The sequence below is a fragment of the Oncorhynchus clarkii genome, chromosome 2, assembly GCF_045791955.1.
Source record: "Oncorhynchus clarkii lewisi isolate Uvic-CL-2024 chromosome 2, UVic_Ocla_1.0, whole genome shotgun sequence".
Lineage (NCBI taxonomy): Eukaryota > Metazoa > Chordata > Actinopteri > Salmoniformes > Salmonidae > Oncorhynchus > Oncorhynchus clarkii.
Genome location: NC_092148.1, coordinates 77,974,471 through 77,989,174, shown reverse-complemented (window position 1 = coordinate 77,989,174; position 14,704 = coordinate 77,974,471). Strand labels below are relative to the sequence as shown.

General features: G+C 43.3%; 1 protein-coding gene across 1 annotated transcript in view; it reads left to right on the top strand.

Annotated features, from left to right (window-relative positions):
- Positions 1–14,704, top strand: part of LOC139374187 (EF-hand calcium-binding domain-containing protein 4B-like) — a 46,848-nt gene that overhangs the window by 11,905 nt on the left and 20,239 nt on the right. Inside the window, exons 3-5 of the mRNA XM_071115204.1 lie at positions 11,400–11,511; positions 11,748–11,943; positions 13,106–13,252. Coding sequence (XP_070971305.1) covers positions 11,400–11,511; positions 11,748–11,943; positions 13,106–13,252 — 455 coding nt within the window. The remainder of the gene's footprint in view (positions 1–11,399; positions 11,512–11,747; positions 11,944–13,105; positions 13,253–14,704) is intronic.

Genomic DNA, 14,704 nt, shown 5'->3' with positions numbered 1-14,704 from the left:
TTTACGATGCAATAAGTTATGACCGTTTTGTTTTGAACTGTGATTCATGCTGAATATTGTTTTGCCGCTCTGAAGGTTCAAAATAATTCTGAGTGGTAGTCGGTTGGAGTTGTGATGGATTTCTCTAGATGTATTCTAGCCAACACACATGGTCCCGTATCTCACTATTGTTATCATTCAGGTTTTTGTAAGGGCATCTGAATGACTGCTGATAACAGTAGAATACACTAAACAATGAGGAAATTATAGCAATCTAACAACTGCAACAAATCCTCCATAGATGTTTATGTTAGATTTGGAGACAAATATCTGGTAATTTCATTAGGCTGCACATGGAAGACAGAGACTGTGTGTGCTCCTTAGAATTAGCTAGAACACTTCTATATCTCTGTTGTATGCTCATTAGAGATTTTTCTTAGGACATTCGTTCTAATTCAGGAGTGTATGTGAAAAGAGTGCCAGGAACCCACAACACCTACTGGCAGCAAAGAGCCAAGCGGATCCACGCTTTGTCATACATCTCCTTCAGCTGCATTATTGTGCAGATCCAGAAGCCTTTCACATTCATCCATGGCAGTATTATTTTGATGGAGCACTTGTGAGCCCACGCCGTGACAAGGGTCTCTCAATAGAATGGATGGGTGGGTCTCTTTGATCATTGCTTACGGAAATATTTTGATTATGACCTCATGTTCATTAGGAGTGGAAGAATGACATTTTTTTTTAGTAATGGAAATGCATAACTCAACATATGCAGGAGTGCACAGTACATTGATTCTCCCACTGTGTAAATTAGTCTAATTAACATACAAGTAGGTAGTCAGTGTTAGCAACTGAAATGCAGATCTGCTGGTCTATAGCTACAGTGCATTCGGAAAGTATTCAGACCCCTTGACTTTTTCCACATTTTGTTACGTTACAGCATTATTCTAAAATCTATTAAATAAATAAAAATCGCATCAATCTATACACACAAAACCCCAAGATGACAAAGCGGAAACCGTTTTTTTTTTTACATTTTTGCAAATGTATTCAAAATAAAAAACTGAAATACCTTATTTACATAAGTTTTCCGGCCCTTTGCTGTGAGACTCGAAATTGAGCTCAAGTGCATCCTGTTTCCATTGATCATGTTTCTACAACTTGGAATTCAATTGAACCTGTCTATATAAGGTCCCACAGTTTACAGTGCATGTCAAGCCAAAACCCAAGCCATGAGGTCAAAGGAATTGTCTGTAGAGCTCCAAGACAGGATTGTGTCGAGGCACAGATCTGGGGAGGGTACCAAAACACCGTGATTTGCGTGAAGAGGAGGTGGAGATAAAGGGGCCAAAGGGCGGGCTGCCTTCTGAGAATTCGTAGGCGATCTAATAAACCCCCACTTACTTCCATTCTGCTAGCACATGTGCAATCTTTGGAGAAGAAAATAGATGACCTACGCGCAAGATTAAACCACCAACGGGACATTCAAAACTAATATCTTATGCTTCATGGAGTCGTGGCTGAATGACGACACTTTCAACATACAGCTGGCTGGTTATACACTGTACCGGCAGGATAGAACAGCGGCGTCTGGTAAGACAAGGGGCGGCGGGCTATGTATTTTTGTAAATAACAGCGGGTGCGTGATATCTAAGGAAGTCTCGAGCTATTGCTCATCTGAGGTAGAGTGTAAGCTGTAGACCACACTATCTACTTTGAGTTTTCATCTGTATTTGTCATAGCTGTTTACATACCACAACAGTCAGAGGCTGGCACTAAGACAGCATTGAATGAGCTGTATTCCACCCATAAGCAAACAAGAAAACGCTCACCCAGAGGCTGCGCTCTTAGTAGCCGGGGACTTTAATGCAGGGAAACTTAAATCCGTTTTACCAAATTTCTATCAGCATGTTAAATGTGCAACCTGGACCACCTTTACTCCACACACAGAGACGCATACAAAGCGCTCCGTCGCTCTCCATTTGGCAAATCTGACTCTAATTCTATCCTCCTGATTTCTGCTTACAAGCTAAAATTAAAGCGGAAAGCACCAGTGGCTAGATCAATAAAAAAAGTGGTCAGATGAAGCAGATGCTAAGCTACAAGACTGTTTTGCTAGCACAGACTGGAATATGTTCTGGGATTCCTCTGATGGCATTGAAGAGTACACCACATCAGTCATTGGCTTCGTACATCGATGACGTTGTCCCCACAGTGACCGTACGCACATACCCCAACCAGAAGCCATGGATTACAGGCAACATCCGCACTGAGCTAAAGGGTAGAGCTGCCGCTTTCAAGGAGCGGGACTCTAACCCAGAAGCTTATAAGAAGTCCCGCTATGCCCTCCGACAAACCATCAAACAGGCAAAGCGTCAATACAGGACTAAGATTGAATCGCACAACACCGGCTCTGACTCTCGTTGTATGTGGCAGGTCTTGCAAACCATTAGACTACAAAGGGAAGCACAGCCGAGAGCTGCCCAGTGACACAAGCCTACCAGATGAGCTAAACTACTTCTATGCTTGCTTCGAGGCAGATGGCACTGAAACATGCATAACAGCACCAGCTCTTCCGGAAGACTGTGTGATCACGCTCTCAGCAGCCGATGTGAGTAAAACCTTTTAAACAGGTCAAGATTCAGAAGGCCGCAGGGCCAGACGGATTACCAGGACATGTACTGCAAGCATGCGCTGACCAACTGGCAAGTGTCTAAACTGACATTTTCAACCTCTCCCTGTCCGAGTCTGTAATACCATAATTTATTAAGCAGACCAACATAGTCCCTGTGCCCAAGAGGACTAATGTAACCTGCCTAAATGACTACCGACCCATAGCACTCATGTCTGTAGCCATGAAGTGCTTTGAAAGGCTGGTCATGGTTCACATCAACACCATTATACCAGAAACCTTAGACCCACTCCAATTTGCATACCACCCCAACAGATCCACAGATTATGCAATCTATTGCACTCCACACTGCCCTTTCCCACCTGGACAAAAGGAACACCTATGTGAGAATGCTATTCATTGACTACAGTTCAGCGTTCAACACCATAGTGTCCTCAAAGCTCATCAATAAGCTAAGGACCCTGGGACTAAACGCCTCCCTCTGCAACTGGATCCTGAACTTCCTGACAGGCCACCCCCAGGTGGTAAGGGTAGGTAACAACACATCCGCCACGCTGATCCTCAACACAGGGGCCCCTCAGTGGTGCGTGCTCAGCCCCATCCTGTACTCCCTGTTTACTCATGAGTGCACGGCCAGGCACGACTCCAACACCATTAACCTCTCTGAGATATGTGGGACGGTAGCGTCCACATCGCCAACAGCCAGTGAAAGTGCAGTGCGCCAAATTCAAAACAACAAAAATCTCCTAATTAAAATTCCTCAAGCATACAAGTATTTTACACCATTTTAAAGATAAGATTCTCATTCATCCAGCCACAGTGTCTGATTTCAAAAAGGCTTTACAGCGAAAGCACCACAAACGATTATGTTAGGTCACCACCAACTCACAGAAAAACACAGCCATTTTTCCAGCCAAAGAGAGGAGTCACAAAAAGCACAAATAGAGAAAATTAATCACTAACCTTTGATCTTCATCAGGTGACACTCATAGGACTTCATGTTACACAATACATGTATGTTTTGTTCGATAAAGTGCATATTTATATAAAAAAATTGAATTTTACATTGGCGCGTTACGTTCAGTAGTTCTAAAACATGCAGTGATTTTGCAGAGAACCACATCAATTTACAGAAATACTCATCATAAATGTTGATGAAAATACAAGTGTTGTACATGGAATTAGAGATATACTTCTCCTTAATGCAACCGCTGTGTCAGATTTCAAAAAAACTTTACAGAAAAAGCAAACCATGCAATAATCTGAGTACAGCGTTCAGACAACAAAGCAGCCGAAAAGATATCCGCCATATTGTGTAGTCAACATTAGTCAGAAATAGCATTATAAATATTCACTTACCTTTGATCTTCATCAGAATGCACTCCCAGGAATCCCAGTTCCACAATAAATGTTTGATATGTTCGATAAAGTTAATTTATGTCCAAATAGCCTCTTTTGTTAGGGCGTTTGGTAAACAAATCTAAACGCGCATTCAGGTCCAGCCGAACGTCGGACGAAAAGTTCAGAAAGTTCCGTTACAGCCCGTAGAAACTTGTCAAACTAAGTATAGAATCAATCTTTAGGATGTTTTTTATCATAAATGTTCAATAATGTTCCAACCGGAGAATTCCTATGTCTGTAGAAAAGCAATGGAATGAGAGCTAACTCTCTCATGACCGTGCGTCAGAGCCTGTGGCACTCTGCCAGACACCTGGCTCAATCCCTTCTCATTCGGCCCCCCTTCACAGTAATAGCCTGAAACAACGTTCTAAAGACTGTTGACATCTAGTGGAAGCCTTAGGAAGTGCAATATGACCCCATTTACACTGTATATTGGAATGGCAAAGAGTTGAAAAACTACAAACTTCAGATTTCCCACTTCCTGGTTGGATTTTTCTCAGGTTTTCGCCTGTTATACTCATAGACATCATTCAAACAGTTTTAGAAACTTCAGAGTGTTTTCTATCCAATACTACTAATAATATGTATATATTAGCATCTGGGACAGAGTAGCAGGCAGTTTACTCTGGGCACCTTATTCATCCATGCTACTCAATACTGCCCCCCTTTCACCAAGAAGTTAAGTTTGCCGATGACACAACAGTGGTAGGCCTGATCACCATCAACGAGGAGACAGCCTATATGGAGGAGGTCAGAGACCTGGCCATATGGTGCCAGGACAACAACCTCTCCCTCAAGGTGATCAAGACAAAAGAGATGATTGTGGACTACAGGAAAAAGAGGACAGAGCATGCCCCCATTCTCATCGACAGGGCTGCATTGGAGCAGGTTGAGAGCTTCAAGTTCCTTGGTGTCCACATCACCAAAAAGCTAACTTGGTCCATGCACACCAAGACAGTTGTGAAGAGGGCACAACAAAACCTATTCCCCCTCAGGATACTGAAAAGATTTGGCATGGGTCCTCATATCCTCAAAAGGTTCTAAAGCTGCGCCATCAAGAGCATTCTAACTGGTTGCATAACTGCCTGGTATGGCAACTGCTCGGCCTCCGACCGCAAGGCACTACAGAAGGTAGTGCGTACAGCCCAGTACATCACTGGGGCCAAGCTTCCTGCCATCCAGGAACTTTATACCAGGCGGTGTCTGAGGAAGGCCCTCTGACACCATCAGAGGAAGGCACTTGTCAAAGACTCCAGCCACAACAGTCATAGACTGTTCTCTCTGCTACCGCACGGCAAGCGGTACCGAAGCGCCAAGTCTAGGTCCAAGAGGCTTCTAAACAGCTTCTACCCCCAAGCCATAAGACTTCTGAACACCTAATCAAATGGCTACTCAGACTATTTGCATTGCCACCCCCCCCCCTTTTTTTTGTTTTTTACACCGCTGCTACTCTCTGTTATCATCTATGGATAGTCACTTTAATAACTCTACCTACATGTACATATTACTTCAGCTAACCGGTTGCCCCCGCACATTGACTCGGTAGCCAAAATCTTTATACTCTCTTTGGATAATTCATTCCAATCATTTAAAAGTTAACAGCAGGTATTCTGCATGTAAGTTTAAGTATTTTGATATAATCTCACTGTTATTTTACTTGTTACTTGTATTTTTTGTTCTTATCCGTATTTTTTAAACTGCATTGTTGGTTAGGGCTCGTAAGTAAGCATTTCATTTTAAGGTCTACACCTGTTGTATTCAGCACATGTGGTTTGATTTGACTATTCAGGTTGGGGGAATGATGAATGGAGCAAAGTACAGAGAGATCCTTGATGAAAACCTGTTCCAGAGTGCTCAGGACTGACCCTAAGCACACAGCCAAGACAACGTAGGAGTGGCTTCGGGATAAGTCTCTGAATGTCCTTGAGTGATCCAGCCAGAGCCTGGACTTGAACCCGATCAAACATCTCTGGAAAGACCTGAAAATAGCTGTGCAGCGACGCTCCCCATCCAACCTGGCAGAGCTTGAGATGATCCGCAAAGAAGAATGGGAGAAACTTCCAAAACCGGTGTGCCAAGCTTGTAGCGTCATACCCAAGAAGACTCAAGGCTTTAATCGCTGCTAAAGGGGATTCAACAAAGTACCTTGTAAAGGGTCTGAATGCTTATGTAAATGTGTTTTTTTTTAAATACATTTGCACAAATATCATAAACCTGTTTTTGCTTTGTCATTATGGGGTATTGTGTGTAGATTGACAAGGGACAAAAACGACTTAATCCATTTTAGAATAAGGCTGTAACGTAACAAAATGTGGGTAAAGTCAAGGGGTCTGAATACTTTCCGAATCCACTACATACAACCAGAGCAGGTGGTACAGGAAAGTCATTTTGATTTAGTCAGGTATTTACTATGCTTGATAAGGCAACCCTTGTTTATCCACAAGGGTTAAGAATCTGGTTAAGTGGCACAAGAACCCTTTTTAAAATATATGTTTTATTTACTTTAACGTATTCTAGCAAATGACAGCATTGCCATAGATGTGCACATGTAGCATTTTGTGCTGATGCACATACTGTACAGCCTGTACAATGTTTTTCACACCATGACCTAAAGGTTGGCAGTGGTGTGTCTCAGGCTGTGAACTCTGTTTGCTGACATAAGGGATGTGTTCAGTCCAGATAACAGAATGTACAAGCAGTGGACAGCAGAGTTCCTACTATGAATTTCACAAGTGGTTTGTTTCAGTGTAAACATTGACATGCACAGCTCACAGAGGTGTGGCAGCATTTGGCTTTTCAAGATCATTCTGGTCTTTACTGTTTATTTTCAGGGTTTCAGTAGGTTTTAAGTCTCTTGTTTGCTTGTCTATATTCCAAACAGTTTTTACACTCTGCTTGGCCTTGGTGTGTAAATGGTGGTTTGGGCTATGTATTAACACAGATTAAGGTTTATGTTGTTGACTTTTTTTGCTGTGTTTGTTGACTGGGCATTTGTTCATTTCTAAAATGTTTGGGTTCAATCCGAATAAAGATGTCACAGGTTCATTAATATAAACATTTTACAAAACAAATAGAGTAGTTATTCACGATTCCTTCATCATGAACCCGTTTACATCCATTAGATCAGTTGTGTGAGCGCAAATAATACACTATCCTACTCCTTATTAACATGAAGTCCTTACAAAGACTCATCCTGTACTTGGATACAAATCTCTTCTGATGCTAATCATAGTGTTGAGTGTTTTCCCAGGGGCTTATGTCTGGCTGGCATCTAAAATCATCAAATCAAATACATTTTTTATATAGCCCTTCGTACATCAGCTGATATCTCAAAGTGCTGTACAGAAACCCAGCCTAAAACCCCAAACAGCAAGCAATGCAGGTGTAGAAGCACGGTGGCTAGGAAAAACTCCCTAGAAAGGCCAAAACCTAGGAAGAAACCTAGAGAGGAACCAGGCTATGTGGGGTGGCCAGTCCTCTTCTGGCTGTGCCGGGTGGAGATTATAACAAAACATGGTCAAGATGTTCAAATGTTCATAGATGACCAGCATGGTCGAATAATAATAAGGCAGAATAGTTGAAACTGGAGCAGCAGCACAGTCAGGTGGACTGGGGACAGCAAGGAGTCATCATGTCAGGTATTCCTGGGGCATGGTCCTAGGGCTCAGGTCCTCCGAGAGAGAGAAAGAAAGAGAGAATTAGAGAGAGCATATGTGGGATGGCCAGTCCTCTTCTGGCTGTGCCGGGTGGAGATTATAACAGAACATGGCCAAGATGTTTAAATGTTCATAAATGACCAGCATGGTCGAATAATAATAAGGCAGAACAGTTGAAACTGGAGCAGCAGCACAGCCAGGTGGACTGGGGACAGCAAGGAGTCATCATGTCAGGTAGTCCTGGGGCATGGTCCTAGGGCTCAGGTCCTCCGAGAGAGAGAAAGAGAGAAGGAGAGAATTAGAGAACGCACACTTAGATTCACACAGGACACCGAATAGGACAGGAGAAGTACTCCAGATATAACAAACTGACCCTAGCCCCCCGACACATAAACTACTGCAGCATAAATACTGGAGGCTGAGACAGGAGGGGTCAGGAGACACTGTGGCCCACTCCGAGGACACCCCCGGACAGGGCCAAACAGGAAGGATATAACCCCACCCACTTTGCCAAAGCACAGCCCCCACACCACTAGAGGGATATCTTCAACCACCAACTTACCATCCTGAGACAAGGCTGAGTATAGCCCACAAAGACCTCCGCCACGGCACAACCCAAGGGGGAGGGGGGGGGGGGGGGCGCCAACCCAGACAGGATGACCACATCAGTGACTCAACCCACTCAGGTGACGCACCCCCTCCAGGGACGGCATGAGAGAGCCCCAGTAAAGCCAGTGACCCTGCCCCTGTAATAGGGTTAGAGGCAGAGAATCCCAGTGGAAAGAGGGGAACCGGCCAGGCAGAGACAGCAAGGGCGGTTCGTTGCTCCAGAGCCTTTCCGTTCACCCTCCCACTCCTGGGCCAGACTACACTCAATCATATGACCCACTGAAGAGATGAGTCTTCAGTAGAGACTTAAAGGTTGAGACCGAGTTTCCGTCTCTGACATGGGTAGGCAGACCGTTCCATAAAAATGGAGCTCTATAGGAGAAAGCCCTGCCTCCAGCTGTTTGCTTAAAAATTCTAGGGACAATTAGGAGGCCTGCGTCTTGTGACCGTAGCGTACGTGTAGGTATGTACGGCAGGACCAAATCAGAGAGATAGGTAGGAGCAAGCCCATGTAATGCTTTGTAGGTTAGCAGTAAAACCTTGAAATCAGCCCTTGCTTTGACAGGAAGCCAGTGTAGAGAGGCTAGCACTGGAGTAATATGATCAAATTTTTTGGTTCTAGTCAGGATTCTAGCAGCCGTATTTAGCACTAACTGAAGTTTATTTAGTGCTTTATCCGGGTAGCCGGAAAGTAGAGCATTGCAGTAGTCTAACCTGGAAGTGACAAAAGCATGGATTAATTTTTCTGCATCATTTTTGGACAGAAAGTTTCTGATTTTTGCAATGTTACGTAGATGGAAAAAAAGCTGTCCTTGAAATGGTCTTGATATGTTCTTCAAAAGAGAGATCAGGGTCCAGAGTAACGCCGAGGTCCTTCACAGTTTTATTTGAGACGACTGTACAACCATTAAGATTAATTGTCAGATTCAACAGAAGATCTCTTTGTTTCTTGGGACCTAGAACAAGCATCTCTGTTTTGTCCGAGTTTAAAAGTAGAAAGTTTGCAGCCATCCACTTCCTTATGTCTGAAACACATTCTTCTAGCAAGGGCAATTTTGGGGCTTCACCATGTTTAATTGAAATGTACAGCTGTGTGTCATCCGCATAGCAGTGAAAGTTAACATTATGTTTTCGAATAACATCCCCAAGAGGTAAAATATATAGTGAAAACAATAGTGGTCCTAAAACGGAACCTTGAGGAACACCAAAATTTACAGTTGATTTGTCAGAGGACAAACCATTCACAGAGACAAACTGATATCTTTCCGACAGATAAGATCTAAACCAGGCCAGAACTTGTCCGTGTAGACCAATTTGGGTTTCCAATCTCTCCAAAAGAATGTGGTGATCGATGGTATCAAAAGCAGCACTAAGGTCTAGGAGCACGAGGACAGATGCAGAGCCTCGGTCCGATGCCATTAAAATGTCATTTACCACCTTCACAAGTGCCGTCTCAGTGCTATGATGGGGTCTAAAACCAGACTGAAGCATTTCGTATACATTGTTTGTCTTCAGGAAGGCAGTGAGTTGTTGCGCAACAGCCTTTTCTAAAATTTTTGAGAGGAATGGAAGATTCGATATAGACCGATAGTTTTTTATATTTTCTGGGTCAAGGTTTGGCTTTTTCAAGAGAGGCTTTATTACTGCCACTTTTAGTGAGTTTGGTACACATCCGGTGGATAGAGAGCCGTTTATTATGTTCAACATAGGAGGGCCAAGCACAGGAAGCAGCTCTTTCAGTAGTTTAGTTGGAATAGGGTCCAGTATGCAGCTTGAAGGTTTAGAGGCCATGATTATTTTCATCATTGTGTCAAGAGATATAGTACTAAAACACTTGAGCGTCTCTCTTGATCCTAGGTCCTGGCAGAGTTGTGCAGACTCAGGACAACTGAGCTTTGAAGGAATACGCAGATTTAAGGAGGAGTCCGTAATTTGCTTTCTAATAATCATAATCTTTTCCTCAAAGAAGTTCATGAATTTATCACTGCTAAAGTGAAAGTCATCCTCTCTTGGGGAATGCTGCTTTTTAGTTAGCTTTGCGACAGTATCAAAAAGGAATTTCGGATTGTTCTTATTTTCCTCAATTAAGTTAGAAAAATAGGATGATCGAGCAGCAGTAAGGGCTCTTCGGTACTGCACAGTACTGTCTTTCCAAGCTAGTCGGAAGACTTCCAGTTTGGTGTGGCGCCATTTCCGTTCCAATTTTCTGGAAGCTTGCTTCAGAGCTCGGGTATTTTCTGTGTACCAGGGAGCTAGTTTCTTATGAGAAATGTTTTTAGTTTTTAGGGGTGCAACTGCATCTAGGGTATTGCGCAAGGTTAAGTTGAGTTCCTCAGTTAGGTGGTTAACTGATTTTTGTCCTCTGGCGTCCTTGGGTAGACAGAGGGAATCTGGAAGGACATCAAGGAATCTTTGTGTTGTCTGTGAATTTATAGCACGACTTTTGATGATCCTTGGTTGGGGTCTGAGCAGATTATTTGTTGCAATTGCAAACGTAATAAAATGGTGGTCCGATAGTCCAGGATTATGAGGAAAAACATTAAGATCCACAACATTTATTCCATGGGACAAAACTAGGTCCAGCGTATGACTGTGACAGTGAGTGGGTCCAGAGACATGTTGGACAAAACCCACTGAGTCGATGATGGCTCCGAAAGCCTTTTGGAGTGGGTCTGTGGACTTTTCCATGTGAATATTAAAGTCACCAAAGATTAGAATATTATCTGCTATGACTGCAAGGTCTGATAGGAATTCAGGGAACTCAGTGAGGAACGCTGTATATGGCCCAGGAGGCCTGTAAACAGTAGCTATAAAAAGTGATTGAGTAGGCTGCATAGATTTCATGACTAGAAGCTCAAAAGACGAAAACGTCTTTTTTTTTGTAAATTGAAATTTGCTATCGTAAATGTTAGCAACACCTCCGCCTTTGCAGGATGCACGGGGGATATGGTCACTAGTGTAGCCAGGAGGTGAGGCCTCATTTAACACAGTAAATTCATCAGGCTTAAGCCATGTTTCAGTCTGTTGTACCATGTACTGTATTGTTAATGTAAATACTCCAGAATCCTTCAGGTCCCCAGTCGTGTCAATGTCACCTGACAGTGTGTCCTACTCCACAGAGGCTCCATGGAGAGCTGCCCCTCAGTGCCGAGGAGCTGGAGAACGTCTTTGACACCCTGGACTCTGACGGCAATGGATACCTCACCCTGGAGGAATTCTCCTTGGGCTTTAGTAGGTTGACTATGTTCCCTTCTCACTTTCTACTCTCCACTGTATGTTTTTGTGCTGTGATTGTTCAATTTTGATGTCAATCTTAGTGTCTTCTATTTCCACATAATAACATCAACAGTGCTAGTGCACCGTGCAGGCGGAGTATGGTAGCTCAGCGTAGGTGCAGGTAGAGGGAAAGAGTGGAGAGTGAGAGTAAAGGATATTATGAATCATCTCCTGGACTCTTGTTTCTCTAGGTGAGTTCCTGTTTGGCCGGAGGATCTCTGCAACAGAGGGGATGGCCAGCCCCATTGCCAAGGAACCCACTCAGGGCCCTCCAGACTCCCTGTACCAGACCCAGTGGGAGGAACGGTTGGTGGGCAGCGAGGACGAGGAGGAGAAGCACTTCTGCATGCTAATGGAGAGCTTGGGAGCCAGCAACGTCTTTGAGGAGTGAGTGTTTTTGTCTTATGCAATCCACCCCTCAACAATGCCCTCAAATGACCTATTTGTCTATTCCATTAGATTGGTCAGCTGTGCAAAACAAAAAGCACTGTAAGTTGCCACTCCTTAGTAGTGCGAGCCACTACTTGCTCTTTCAATCTACTTGCTTTGATATTTCTCTGGAAATTCTGAGCTTAACAACCAAGCATAGAACATAGATTAAATCCTGAAGTGTACTGTCTTCTTCCTCAAAAACATCAGACAAAGGAAAAGTTCATCAAAATTGATTTGGCTTGCTTAACCTTCGACAAATCATTACAGTCGACGACATTCATGTCTATTCCAGACATTGGTGACTGGGTGCTGGTACCAATGATTTTGGCTTTTTTAACTCCAGGCATTGGGAGGGAAAAGATAAAGCCAGGCCTCATATAACGCATGACTAAACTCACCTTTAGCAAACAAGTACAGCTCAATAAAGTTAAACAGTAGTAGTGGAGGATGTACATTTGATAAGGACTTCCTATTGACTGTGTAAACCTGGGTTAGAACCAGAGAGGAATGCTGACAATTTACATCAGATCGGTTTGTGCACCAACCTCTGGTGTGTCTTCCTGAAGTTGGCATGGCGTAGGAGTCTACTGTAAGGAGTCTTCCATGGCGGAGGATGATTGTTTTGTCTTTCCACACATTAACCTGCCTTTTGCAATACAATGTTCAATAGCAGTCGTTATCTGAACACTGACGTGAATACCTGGGCACAGACAAAGATGGCTTCAAACCGTCAAAATAGTTGTTTTCTTCTAACCGGAAAGGGGATTTTCAAGGCCAAGATCATCTTGCCCAAATGTACATATTAAACAAATATGTAAGCATGGTTTCAGGCAGCCCACAGCCACCCACTGTGGTCCACAGCCTGCCTGCCTACATTGTCCTAATTGTCCTAATTGTCCTAATTGTTCACATTGACCTTGTCTTAAAAGAAAATCTATTCATGGCTCTATTTCTATGTCCGTGTCTCCATACAATTCTACTTCAAGTATAATTCAATTTCTTTCCTCCATGAAGAACCTCAGTACAGTTCTTCTACAGAAATCTAACTGCAGTATACAGACTGTATTCCAGGTCTTGTCATTCAGGCTAATCTTTGTTCTGACCCGCTTCCCATCAGCCCTGGTGAGGTGCGTAGTCTTTGGGCCCAGCTGAGGAGGGACGAGCCGCACCTCCTGTCCAACTTTGAGGAGTTCCTGGCCAGAGTAATTTTACAGATCACAGGGGCCAACCAGGAGAGGATGGAGATGGAGAGCGCCCTTAAAAGGTTATTTTACCTTTATTTAACTAGGCAAGTCAGTTAAGAACAAATTCTTATTTTCAATGACGGCCTAGGAACAGTGGGTTAACTGCCTGTTCAGGGGCAGAACGACTCGGGGGTTTGAACTTGCAACCTTCCGGTTACTAGTCCAACGCTCTAACCACTAGGCTACCCTGCCTAGTGAAGCCTACTACTTCATTCATCAGATGTTGGTGCACATGTAGGATTTAGGCAATTAGCAGCCCACTGTTGCCTGGTCCCAGATCTGTTTGAGCTGTTTGGGCTGTCTTGCCAACTCCTATGGTCATTGGCAAGGCAGCACTAACAGACCTGGGACCAGGCTAGCTCTAAATGTTCCTTTACAGAAAACCTCATTGCCTGAGTAATGAAGGGCGAAGTAGCCTACTGCATGTACTTGCTATGTGTGCCAGTTAGACCTTTATGGCATGAGGGCATCTACAGAATGGTCATCCCCAGGTATGTATCTGTTTTTCCCTGTTTTTTTTCATTCTATTACTAAAAGCATAACTTTTTCTTTCAGATTTGTAGTCCTTAGTTAAGCCAGCTAAATTCCACACATTGAGTGTTAGTCCTGCCTTGGGAGGGTAGAAGTGTTAAAGTTTTACAGTGTGGGTGCAACAAACATTTACTTCAAGAGACACATTTACTCAACCTTCCAGTTCCAAAGCCATGTTAAGTGTTTGTGAATGTTCTCCCTAAACACCAACTTTCTTCAAATCGGGCAATATGTATGGCAATTTTACACAAGGAATACTACTCCACAATCTCTACCTACAGTACTTGTTTATTATGTCACTTTTCAACTGAGCACAGCTTTTGTACCACAGTGGTGCATTATCACACAGTTTCACATAGTTGAAAAGCATCCAGTTCGGTGGGCTGTTTCTGACAGAAATGAATGCAAATGTTGCATAAGAGAGAGAAAGTGTGGCTCACACTTTGCAGCTGTTTCAAAATGTATTGTCAATGTCTTTCTTGCTGTATTCTGAGCTGTAGACACGCAGGGATGTTTAATTAAAGCTGACCAGAGTAGTCAGGCCTGGAATGTTTCAGTAATTACAGTTATCCCTATTATCTTCAAATGTGAACTGCATGTAATGCTAGACTGATAATAAGTGTTATTTTTTCATGGTACTCCCTTGAAAATCTATTTGTTGCTGTGCCTGTTTGGAATGCATCACAATAGGTTACAAATACCTACTGTATGATTGAAATGGCAGACTGGAAGCTCATGTAAGATCTCAAGTATGGAATTGATGTGCTGCCTATGCATGTGATTCTATGCCTATGCATGTGATTCTATGCCTATGCATGTGATTCTATGCCTATGTATGTGATTCTATGCCTATGCATGTGATTCTATGCCTATGCATGTGATTCTATGCCTATGCATGTGATTCACCAAACTAACGGAATATGCTGTATTAGCATTAACAA